At 42.5% G+C, this 12,361-nt stretch overlaps 1 protein-coding gene across 3 annotated transcripts in view; it reads left to right on the top strand.

Moving 5' to 3' along the window:
- RNF145 (ring finger protein 145) overlaps positions 1–10,202 on the top strand; it is a 44,698-nt gene extending 34,496 nt beyond the window's left edge. For all 3 annotated transcript variants that reach the window (XM_040573230.1, XM_040573227.1, XM_040573229.1), the window contains 5 exons: positions 2,630–2,770; positions 4,166–4,348; positions 6,231–6,378; positions 7,036–7,392; positions 8,547–10,202. In XM_040573230.1, coding sequence (XP_040429164.1) covers positions 2,630–2,770; positions 4,166–4,348; positions 6,231–6,378; positions 7,036–7,392; positions 8,547–8,990 — 1,273 coding nt within the window. In that variant the 3' untranslated portion in view covers positions 8,991–10,202. The remainder of the gene's footprint in view (positions 1–2,629; positions 2,771–4,165; positions 4,349–6,230; positions 6,379–7,035; positions 7,393–8,546) is intronic.
- Positions 10,203–12,361: the final 2,159 nt, after the last annotated feature.

Genomic DNA, 12,361 nt, shown 5'->3' with positions numbered 1-12,361 from the left:
TGTGCCAAAATCGTTAGACTTCTCTTATTTATGGCAAAACAGGAAGCCTGCCTTGCAGACTTGTGTTAGCTTGTTCCATGAGTGAGTAAGTACAGTTTGATCTCTGAAGTTCTACCTGCAATTGCAAAAACACAGAAAAACTGTGAAAACGGTCTTTGTGTTTGTTCTGTCACAGTAGAAAAAAAAAATCCAAGTGTAGTCACCTTAAAAACACAAACTCGGGTAGTACCACTGACAGCCTCTCACTCCTCAGGAGGGAGCTGAAATACCAGGTCACGACAGTTCATGAAAATTCCCAGTTCAGCCACAACAGCCACCGTAGTGCTGGCTGCTCACCAAAATGGAACAGACATCCTCTTCCATGAAAGTGAGTGACTTCTGCACCTGTGCCCTTTGAGTGTACTGACAACTTAAAATAGTGTAGCTGGAGTTCAGGTGAGAGCAGTTGGAGTGTGCTTTGTAGCAGTGTCAGATATTGACAAGAACACCAGAGTGGCTGTACTGGGTCAGCCCAAATACTGATCTAGCCCAGGATCCAGTTTCCAGCAGTGGTCACAACTGAGTGCCTGGAAAGACACCCACCCATAACTCAACAAACTGGACACTTCCTAGGACTCTTCCAATCCCACATGCGGCTTCAGAAGTAAAGCTGCAGTAGCTGAGTATGGTTAATAACTGTTCAGTAATCCTCAAAAGACTTCTCTTCCATCAGTTGTTGCTGTCTGCCTGTGAACCCATGTGTGCTTGTGTTGTTTGAAAGAACCTACGCAAGTAGTTTCACAGCTCAGCTTGGTCTGTATAACGAAAACAACATTTTCGTTGTTTGAATCCATATAGTCTCATTCAGTGCACCCCAATTCTTGTATTGGGGAAAGAAAAGAGCAAATGGTTCTTAGCTTTTCTGTAAAAATGAGAGAGGCAACAGGTCTGTTCTTTACAGACTGGAGGGCTCTTGCTCGCTGATTTGCTGTTTAAAAACTGTTCTTTACATTTATTGTCGTTATTGTTCCTCTCAAAATCTCTTCCTTGAGTATGTAACTGCTGTGATTTTTGAGATATGTTGAAGTGTTCAGCTCTTCAGGACAATTTGTAAACTTGTGTTCGAGATGTAAATATAACACTCAGAGCTCTTCAGGAGTCTCTTGGAGCTCTTAGGCTCCTCTGGGACCCTTGCATGGTGGCAGATCATCAGGAAAAAAGTTTAAGAAGAATCCTATAATAACTGACAGGGAAAGAAAGGTTGGACATCAGTTGGAAGGCCAAGATAACTTATTTTAAATTAGAGTTCCTCAAAGATTCTACAGAAATAGCTTATTTAAATACTGTATTTCTTGCTACCTTGACTGGCAGGAACATTTGAAAGCTTTATCAGCCCTGCTCAGGTTAGTAAATAGGCTGAATTTGAAGGTTTACTATTGGCAGTGTTTCCAGTATACATAAACACTTCAGAATTTGGTTGTGAATTGCTTTCAAAGGAGTTTTCCTGCTCAGGTAGTCATTAGAAGAGACAAAGTAAATATCTCTTGGTTGTGCTTTGTTTGTTTTTGAAGGATATGCTTCCTCAAAACACTTGTCTTTTCAGACTGCTAGCCTGGTGCACTCTTAGTTGGTTAATTAGCGTGACACATTTTTGACCACTGTCATTTCTCTCATAAAAGACTACTGTCCTGTTAGACAAGCTAAGATTTTTTTTTTTTAAGGAATGGAGATGCCAGTGTATTATGTTGGATTATGTATTTGAGGATTTTCAGGTGTTTAATCCCTGGCTGACAGCTAGTTCTTTACAGAGTGTTGGCACACGTGTTACGTTGTGCTGTGCTCCCCTAGTGCTGGCAGCCTTGTTCCTCAGGTGCCCAAGGCATCCGAGGCTTAGGCTGCTCTGAATAATGCAGTGCCAGGATCAGCACAAGAGCAGTCCTAAGGTAAGGGAGCTGTAGTAACTCAGCTATTCTCAGTGTCATCAATGTATTCTGAAGTCTCAATCTTTTGATACTTTACAGCTGTAGAAAAAGAAAGGAAAAACCCAGCTGAGGGAGAACATTCTTCATTGTTTTGCTTCTGACTCAGCTTTTTGAAAGACAGGTGTTGCCTACCTCAACTTGATGGGAACAATACCAAAAAAATTCCAGTCTTCTAACAGTGTTTATCAGTTTGACATTTGTTTTCACTATTGCAGGTCTGTGTGGAAAGTGCCTTAGTGAATCCATCTGCTTTAACTCTGTGGTTCTGGTAGCTGGCTGAAATTTCAGCAAATAACCCAAGTGCATTCTGGCTGTGAAAACCGTATGCAGGCAGGACAGTGCCACCGTGTGGCACAGCAGCGGAGAAGGACAGGAGGGAACAGGGGAAGACCACACTGCATGGCCACAGCTCCAGCCTGAAGGCATTACTAGCTGTGGAGCTGTGCTGTAGTTTTGGCTTAAAAAGAAGTGTTAAAACACAAAGAAAACAAACAAAAAAACTAAGAGGAGGGTTCCATGGTGGCGTAGAGGTTTTAACTCTCATTAAGCCAGTCTAATTGTGCTTTAAAACCAGCTTGCATCATTAACAGGACAAAGGGAGAGTTCCTCACATTGCTTTTGATTAATGGTTCTTTTCTTTTTGCCTCTTTCCCTCTTTCTCCTCCCAGTATTGCAGAATGTTGTAGCACTCCATATTCGTTGCTGGGCTTGGTCTTCACAGTCTCCTTCGTTGCTCTGGGAGTTCTGACTCTCTGCAAGTTTTACTTGCAGGGTTACCGAGCATTCATGAATGACCCTGCTATGAACAGGTAAGTGCCTCGTTGTGTCTAGGGTCTAAACGGACAAAAAAGTATTTATACAGAAATGATACAGCTTGTATTTATTCTTTTTTTTTAACTTATGAACTCATGGGTATCCTTGACAGGCTTTTTGTATGTCAGTCTGCATGTGCATTGGAAGGATACAAGGTGAAATGCAGCTTGTCACAGAATTTCTTGGGAGATGGTTAGTTTTTGTGAGAAGTGCAGGGCTGTTATTTGGGATTTAAAATTACAGAGTTTAATGAAGGTACTAAGGACAATCAATGTGAGTCACTGGAAAATTGTCACTTGCTTGGATAATATAAACACTTCACATTCACACTTCCTCATTTACCCTGTAGTCATGTGTGAAACATGACTAATCTTAGAGTCTTAAAACACAACATTGTATGGATCACCTATAAGGAACTATGAGAAATAACCAGAATATAGGAGCCGATTCTTTCCTAATGCTCATCTCAACTTTTCTAATATGGAGTTGGGATCCTGTGTATGTTTTTTAGTTATTCCAGCCGGTACCTAAGGGCCAAAGTTCAAACCATATGCAAAAGAACATTTTACATTTTGGATTCCAAAATGTAGAAGTGAGAATGGGTATGAACTGGGTTTGCTTAAGAGTAACCTACATAAAAGCTTCCTCTGGGGAAGTGCGTGGTTCCAGGTGCTCTGTACTGTGGTCGCTTTGAGTAGTGGTGCTGAAACGCGCTGTCTGGAGGCATGAAATGCAGTCTGGTTTTTCCTAACCAAAAAGAAGTGAAACAGACAGCTGCGTTTGGAGAAATTCAGTGTTTCCTTCTGTATTCAACATAGGCACAGAGAGAATAAACTGGAAAATGAACAAACCGCTAATTTTCCTAAAGCTTGGGGGTTGGTGGGGACGTGAGTTGAGGATGTTTCCCCAGGATCAAAGGGCAGACAGGAGTGTGGTGATAGGGAAACATACCAGGTAGAGAGGGGCTTCATGGTAATCTAGGAAAGAGGCTGGCTGTACCCAGCTGTAGACTTAGCAGTGCTGCTACAGACTTGCGTAGGCAGCACTGAGGCTGCAGGTTCCTTCTCTGAGACTGCCTCTGGGACAGTGCAGTACTGGGGGAACTCTGTCAAGGAGTGGTGTCTGCTCGGATGGGTATAACCTACACGCTGCTGGTTCAGGAGCAAGCTTCTGAAATTTGGTAGTTCCTAAGCCGCAGCACTTCAGTGTTTCTGAAAACATTCCTGTCTGGTTAAAGCTTTAATGGTTACATCACTAAAAGTCAAAAACAGTGGCAATGCAGGGTTATGGCAGAAACAGCTTATTTCCTGGCATTTCTGGATATGTTTTTGAACCAACAATGACACACAGAAAAATGCTTTTCTTTTTCTCTCTTTTTTGTTGATCTGCAGGGGAATGACTGAAGGAGTCACACTCCTGATCCTGGCTGTGCAAACGGGTTTGATTGAGCTCCAAGTTGTGCATCGGGCATTCCTGCTCAGTATTATTCTTTTCATTGTGGTGGCATCCATCCTTCAGTCTATGCTGGAAATTGCCGATCCCATTGTCTTGGCATTGGGAGCCTCAAGAGACAAGTAAGAGACTGGTTTCCTAAACTGAAAGTTATTCAGTGCCGTTTTAGGAAGCGGTAAACTGGTAGTTAATGGCCTGATTCGGATTTTAGTAGCTTGTAAAGCTATCACATCTTATCTTTGTAGATCTCTAGTTAATTCTGTAGTTTTTCCTCTTGCCATCCTGCTCCCTCTAGTGCACACAGCAATGCTTTTCAGCATGTTGTATGCTGCCAAATGAGGGTGACTTGGGTCACCTGCTCCTGCTCAGGAGTGTGTCCATCCAGCCTGTGCAAGACCATGCTGATCTGCAGCTGCTGGCTGCCTACTCTTGAGTACTGCACTGCGTGGTGGTTACTCCCCCTGTGGGTCTCAGTTAAGCAAATCCAGGACTCCAGTGCCTGTGCTTGCCCCGCCACGCTCTATTGCGTGGATTTGCAGAATCTGCAGGTTTTGCTTAACCTCTTCTGCAGTTGGGTAGGATTCCCCCTCATGCAGTGGTCTTGAACAGCTATTGAAGATGGGATGTATTATCGAGGGGTGACCTTAGATATTGGGAAACCCATTTTTTGTGACACTGATCCCAAAATGATAGAGTTTGCTGGCAAGAAGTAAGAGGCGGAAGACTTGTATGAGTGTACCAGATGTTTTGATCACGTGGGGTGGTTGTTAAGTTTAATTTGTGTTTCAAAGAGCTTTATTGGTATCTGGTTTTCTTGTATTAATCTGTTTGTTTGCATCTTTGTTAATTGCTTGTGTTTTTTCCCCTTTCTGTAGCCTGTAAGTGAGGAAATAAAAGGAGGTTTATTTATGTGCAGAGAGTTTGTTTGGCTTAGAGGCTACTTGTACCCAGTGTCCTGCAGCAATGTTAACTTTAAATATACTGACAGAGGGAAGAGGAGTAGAGCCAGGATATGACCATCTGCCCAGCTTAAACAAGCAGCCTGTGGTGACAGCAATTTTTAACTCTCTTCTGCCAAATTTTTCAGGCAGTTCTAAATTAACTAGGATCAGGATAAATTCCACTTCAGCTCTCCCATTCTCCCTCGCCCACAGAGAATTGCAAACCTTACAGTAGCATTCTGATGTTTCTTCAGATTGTATTAAATTACTCAGTTTCTGCTACTGTCCCCCCAGTACTTTCACTTTCTCTGTACCTCATTGCCAGAGCTAAATGAAGTTAAAATACAACCTGAAGAACATATAAGAGTAGTATAGTAATTCTTGGAGATGCTCTGAAAGCTTTTGCAAAGGGGTGAGTGTAAGAGATTGATGGCGTGTTTAGGTTGGGAGGGAGATTAGGAAGAAGTAAGTGATAGAGGAGCAGAGGAAGAAGTGGCAGAGATAAATGTTCAAGTCCCACTAGATTCTTTTCTTGTGATCTCCAAATTGGGGAATATACTTCCAAAGGCAGGAGGGCTAAGTCTGGCGATGAAAGGAAATACCTTTGCCCCATGTATGTTAGCAAAAAGATGTAGAATCGTTGTAATAAATATATAATCTAGAAGAACCCCATTTATATAGGAAAGTGTATAAACAGTTACGTGCATATTTAATAGTTTCCTTTAGTTTAATGGACTTTTATCTGAGACATCCAGTGTCTTAGGTACTTAATTTGTCTAACCTCTATCTTGACCAATTATAACGACTACTGTATATTTGCCCATAATCTTTGTATTTGTGTTGAAAACAGCAGAGGTCAGATGTGAGGGAATTTTTCAGAGCATATATACTCTAGACATGCATGCTGGGGATGAGTTTGTGCCCAAGTAAAACAAAAACTCCTTTCAAAAAGTTAAAGCCTTCAGCAAAGATCTAACATGCCTATGTCCAACAGTGAACCTCTTCTTATTCTGACGCTCACATCTGACTTAAAAAAAATAAAAACGTGTTGTGTTGTTTGCAGGAGTCTGTGGAAGCACTTCCGAGCAGTCAGCCTCTGTTTGTTCTTACTTGTGTTCCCCGCGTACATGGCCTACATGATTTGTCAATTTTTCCACATGGATTTCTGGCTGTTGATCATTATCTCCAGCAGTATTCTAACCTCTCTTCAGGTAAGAACATTAGCCCTGTAGTGACTGTGAATCCCTGCTTTAACTGTGATCTGTTTCTCGAGAAGGGGGTGAATACGTGATCAGAATAGAACGAGGATGACAAAAGGGCAGAAGGACAAGATATGATGTAAAATTTCCTTGTATCTGTGGCTAAGGAGCTCCTAAGGGTGGGCTGAGGGCATAGGTGAATGGAAGTTTATTTCAAATTGTAAAGCTAGGAGGCTTTTGAGGGCTTAAGTACCACAGTAAAAAAAAGTCTAGCTATGGTTATTTGGAAGTAACTTGATGCTCAAAACATAGAAGTGTAAACACAGGAAATGTTTTGCACTATGAGTGTTTGTTATAACTTTATTATAATTAATTTCTAATTCCCTCCCCTCATGGTGCTTAGCACTTTGGTTTAATCAACTCAACTATGTTTTCAACTCAGGAAAGTACTTGGAATAGGAAGCACTTTTGAAAAAGCTCAAATGCTTTGTGATAAGAAGTGACTTTTATTTGTCTTGAGGTTCAGCAACAGTTTTGCCGCTTTGGGGCTTGCCTGCCTCTGTCTGATTTAGAAGCATGATATATACAGAGCTTTATGGACAATGCTGAACGACTTCAGCTCCACTTCAGAACTGCATGTTAAGCTAATGGTCTTGTGTTGTGTTACAGGTGCTTGGGACGCTCTTCATTTATGTTTTGTTTATGGTGGAAGAGTTCAGAAAAGAACCAGTAGAAAATATGGATGACGTGATTTATTACGTAAATGGCACGTACCGGCTGCTGGAATTCCTTGTCGCTCTCTGTGTGGTGGCATACGGTGTCTCAGAAACTGTCTTTGGCGAATGGACTGTGATGGGCTCTGTGATCATCTTCATTCACTCCTATTACAACGTGTGGTTGCGGGCCCAGCTGGGGTGGAAAAGTTTCCTTCTTCGCAGAGATGCAGTGAACAAGATCAAATCACTGCCCATTGCCACAAAGGAGCAGCTGGAGCAACACAATGATATCTGTGCCATCTGCTACCAGGTAGGAATAGAAATGTCAAAAGATTGACTTGAATTTAAATAGCTCCGGACTGTCTGTCAAGCTCAATCTGCATCTAGTAAAATAAGTTACTTGAATTATGTTTAATGAGTAACATTTGTGCTTAATAAGTTATTTGAATTACCCATTTTTCTGCTTTATGTAAATTGATTTAGAGTGCTGGCATTGTTTTTTTTTTTTTTTAATGTATAAAAACTATTTGGGTATGTTCAATCTTTAATTTTTCTCTCCAGTTGTACGGAACAAACCGCCCTTGACTTTCTTCGAAACTTTTTGTGTTCGGGTTGAGCTGGTATCAATAGCAAGTGTGCCCTTTCTTCATTAGTGAATGATTCTGAAAGACAATGCGTACTCAGTAGCTGATCTGTTATTCATCCTTAGAAGCAGCTCAGTCTCCACAGGCACTGCTACTTCCACTCATGTACAATGTCAGTTTTATAACAGAAACCTAATTATCAAAAGGTTAAGGGTCTGTCTAACATAAGACAGCAGAAGGAAGGACCTTAGAAATTAATGCTGAAAGTAATATCTTTATCACACCTCCAGCTTCAAAGTCTCTTTCTCTTGGATAGAAATTGTAGTTACGTATGACAAAGAAAGAACCACCCTAGGATTAATAGGGTACAATTGGATTGACTCCAAACTTGATGCAAATTCTTTGAGGAGTAAAACTGCTATTGCCAGAATGAATGGCAGTGTTTAAAACACCAGACAGGTAATATATGTGTCTCATCTGAGAGAAGGTGTTATTTAATTTCTTACTTGCTTGGTACATGTTATACCTGCAAGCGTGCTGTTTTTGACTTGCACAATTTTCCTAAGCCAACTAATCCTGCAACACTCATTCTACAAAACCTTTTCATTTAAGTGTAGTAATATCTTGTAATCAAGACTTTAGCCTAATTTCTAATTCCTGTAGTATAAACAGTCAGCCGTGGCCTGTATTTGGTGTGTGTGTACTTGAATGTGGAGGCTTGTAAGTACAAAGGAAGAAACATTCCTCCTACTTGCCTGTGGACTGCTTCTGCCAGCTCTGTGGCTACTGCTCCCATTAGGTGAGGCAAGGCAGATACAGGGTGAGAAGAGAGAAATGGGACTGCAAATAATATGATCTGTCTTCTTTGTGTGTCTTTCAGGATATGAAAACTGCTGTAATCACACCATGTAGCCATTTTTTTCATGCGGGCTGTCTTAAGAAATGGCTGTATGTGCAAGAAACCTGCCCTCTGTGCCACTGCCAACTTAAGAGTCCTTCACAGCTACCAGGACTGGGACCGGAGCCAGTTCAACAGCCAAATCCCGGTGCAGAGCAAAATACCAGACCTGGAGATGCAGCCGAGCCCCCTGGTGTTGAACACGACAATGGGCCAAACACAGACAACAACCCTAGCCAGAGCAGCGGACAGGTTGCTGATGGACAGGACAGCCTGGAGGCCTCTGCTGAGACTGAGGGGTCCCGGGGCATGGACAGGGGCACGAGCCCGTGCGAGGCCAGCCAGGGAGCAGCCTGTGCTGCAGAACTAATGGCAGCCCCAGAGAGGTGCCCTGCTCGAGACCCGAGGGTTAGCATCCAGCTCTGAGGTGACAGAGGACGACGCAGGAACAAACACATTTCAGAGATTCAAGTTTGACTCAGAAGAAAAACTGTCCTTCCGCATCTGTGAAAGAAGTTTAGCTGTTAATGCTGGTCAAAATGTAATATCCCGTGCTGATTTTTGTGGGCTGCTTGGTAGCGGTAATTCCAGTGAGATGTAGTAAAAAATGACTCCAGAAGCTTTCTGAACTGTGGGCATAGGAAGGATGTCTGGAAATAAATTGAAGTGGAAGAGTGTTTTCAACATGTAGGTGAGGGATGAGAAGAACGGGAGATCTGTGAGAGGTGGTAGGCAGATGGACAAAATGCTAGCTTTTGTTTTGGCCAGGAGGAGGGCATCGAATACAGCCATGTCCCAGGGTACCAGAGAGGTGTTAAAGGCAGTCACTTGCTAGTCTCTGACCGAGGTGCAGCTTTGGTTTCTGACAATTTTTTTATGGCACGTAAGCAAAAAATCAAAGATATAACATCAGTGATTGTACTAGAAGATGGAAGCACTCTTAATACGTCATGTGTATGCTTTGGGTGTTCTTGGTGGGGCAATTGCATTTGCATTCATGTAATCTATAGTGACTCTTGACTTTTATGACGGAGTCTTCAATATTTTGATGTATATGAAACTTTTGCTAATAATGGCACAGTCTGGGCTGCATGAAGTAAACTAAAGCTCTAATGAACACTTTGGCCTCTGCCACCACGTGCAGGAGGAAAGTGGGATGAGCTTTAGGGCACAGAGAGAAGCCTCGCAGTACTGTGCTGTGTAATGTTTAATTCTTGCAGCTGAATTAAAACAGTATTAAACTCTGGCGATATTTGCACTTTGGGAATGAGTACATTATTGTGTATGATCAGACTCCGCAAATGCCACTTTTAAAGTTGTTAATAGGTTTGCACCTTTTTTCTTTGACAAGGACATGTCCATACATACAATAAATTTTTACATTCATCATGGCTTCAAGTAGAACTAGGGAAGAGGGTGGGGAAATAGGTGGGAGTAGGGGGGCAGGCAATTTTTTATGTGAATTTTGATATGAAGAGAAATTAGTCACTTATTTATACGATAGGCTTGACTCAAGTGTTTTTCAAAGTCGGTATTCCTAATGTGAAATGTGATACTATTTTATTTTTAGTAGTAACTTTGGATGTAGACTGACAGACATAGCTGAATGTCTTAATAAATTACATTTGAAGATTTTTACACCTGGTTATGTGATTCTTGTACTGAAATTCCAAGGATTAAGAACGTGTTGAGAGGCTCTTATGCAATAGTAGCACTCTACTCCCCTTGGAGATCAGTGGACCTTCCGATGCTCGCGCTCTCCCATATTTCCATTGCATTGCTGTGTGTTGTGGTGGCACCTCCTGGTCGGAGACGGGTCTGGTCTTTAACGCCTGTCCTTGCCACCAGATATTGACTGGTAGAGACCAGTAGAAGAATGCTAAGGCACGTTTGCTCCTGGAAGTCATGCAGGCTGCCTGCTGTGACTGAGCCCCATGCAAAACCCGACAGGATGGAGTATCAGTTGCTTTATCGTGTGATTCTGTATCTCAGTCTTGTTTCCCTGCATCTTTAGAAATTTAGCTTTGCCATGAGCTTCAGTGACCATTGCAAAGCTGCTGTTAAAAGCTGGGAGTGTTGGCAAGGAAAAATAGTGAGAAAATTCCCTTTGAACTCTTCACTGCTGCAGTGGTCTGGGTCTTGCTTCTCCACACCTGTTTTTCCCTGAAATCAAATCTCTCTCAAAAAGATGTTCTGTATGCATCCAAGCTTTTAACTTATATAATAATTTAGACTGTTTCAGTTCTAGCCACATAATTAAAAGTCTATGAAGGCAAGAAGTAGGTTATTTTGGGGCAGCACTGTTATGGGGTGCTGTTGAGTGTTGTGAAACAAAGACTTTTCCTTAGTTCACAGAGGATGTTTGTGAAGGGTATTCTGGTAATCCTGCTTGCTGTCCCCTGGGTGCTGAAAGATGACAGTGATGTGAAATTTTTCCTTTGTGTAAGGTCACCTCCCTTCCATGGTAGGGAGCAAGTGCTACTACAAGTGATTGGGAAGAGGAGGTGAGAAGAGCTAGACTTGGTCAGCCTTGTGAAATGAAGGCTGGGGAGGTTGTGGCTGCTATACAAACACCTCTGGTTAAATGCAAGGGAGGGAGGAGGGGAACTTGTTCTTGCTTACAGTATTCTCACAAGAGCAGCAGGGCAAAAGGGAATCACAGGCATCATCAGCTTCAGTTCACCACTGTCCCAGAGAGTATGTCATGTCATCACTTTCATGAGCATAGGAGATGTTTAAAAATAACAAGAAAAAAAGTTTGCCTTCACTGCTTACGCTGAGAAGCTGTTTCTCAGCCTGACTGATCTCCTGGCAATGAACCTTTTAATTTCTCCAATAAATTATTCACTGCTAATTGGTAATGCAAAAGCTAGAGGAAAGAACTATGGATTCACACCAACATCAGCAAGAGGTAAGTGTACCTAGGGACTGCTCATTAAGAAGCAACAGGCCTACAGTATATTCAACAAATGCACTGTGCCAGGAATGCGGGTTGGAGCCATGGATGTGGCACTGGAAAGGAGCCTGAAAAGCTAGGAAGGTGTGTGCTGTCTTCTAGGAGAAATGATGCTGCACGATTCCCACTGGAGCGGACCAAAACCAATCATTCTCTGGAGAAGGCGCTCAAAGATGTGGAAGTTCAGGCAATCTCAGAGTTTCTGCATCCTGGTAAGAGGGGTGTGATGAGATGAAAGCATCTCAGATGCATTTTTTTTCTTTTTACTGTAAGAAGGTTATTTGCAAGAGGGAGAGGAGGGGAAGGAGAGAGGATGCTGCTAGCTTAAAGAGTACATTGGAAACTCTTGAAAGACTCAGGTGGAGTATCTGGGATGTAATCTTTAGTGATTGAGCCTGGCACAGCTGGTCAAAGGAGTTTTAAACTGAGGAATGCGGATACGTGGGCTTTTAACAGTCTAGGGTGGCTGATGATGACAGACTGAGGAAGTGTGAGTGAATGACATGAGTAGCAATGGGAAAGCACTGACAAGTAGAAGAGCATTCAAGGGTGCAAGGACGGTGCTTGATTTGGTTGAGCTGTGGGCAGAGAAACAACCAAGAATACTCATGAAAGATGAATGGTTTAACTTCCAAGCATAACGTGATGGAGAGACGGCACGGGTCAAAGAAAAAAATCAGAGAGAACCACAGGTGAGACCTCACTTCTTCAGGTAGTCATTGAACCTATGGTACCACTTCAAACTTACCTCCGTTAGATACCAACACTGTTACAAAGAGTTGGCTGCAGAGAGCAAGCTGAGGGGGAGCGTGTGCAGTACTGCAGGGCGGAGGTGACTGCT

The sequence above is a fragment of the Cygnus olor genome, chromosome 14 (genome assembly GCF_009769625.2).
Source record: "Cygnus olor isolate bCygOlo1 chromosome 14, bCygOlo1.pri.v2, whole genome shotgun sequence".
Classification (NCBI taxonomy): domain Eukaryota; kingdom Metazoa; phylum Chordata; class Aves; order Anseriformes; family Anatidae; genus Cygnus; species Cygnus olor.
Note: the sequence above shows the minus strand (reverse complement) of the source record. Positions and strands in the feature narration are given on the sequence as shown.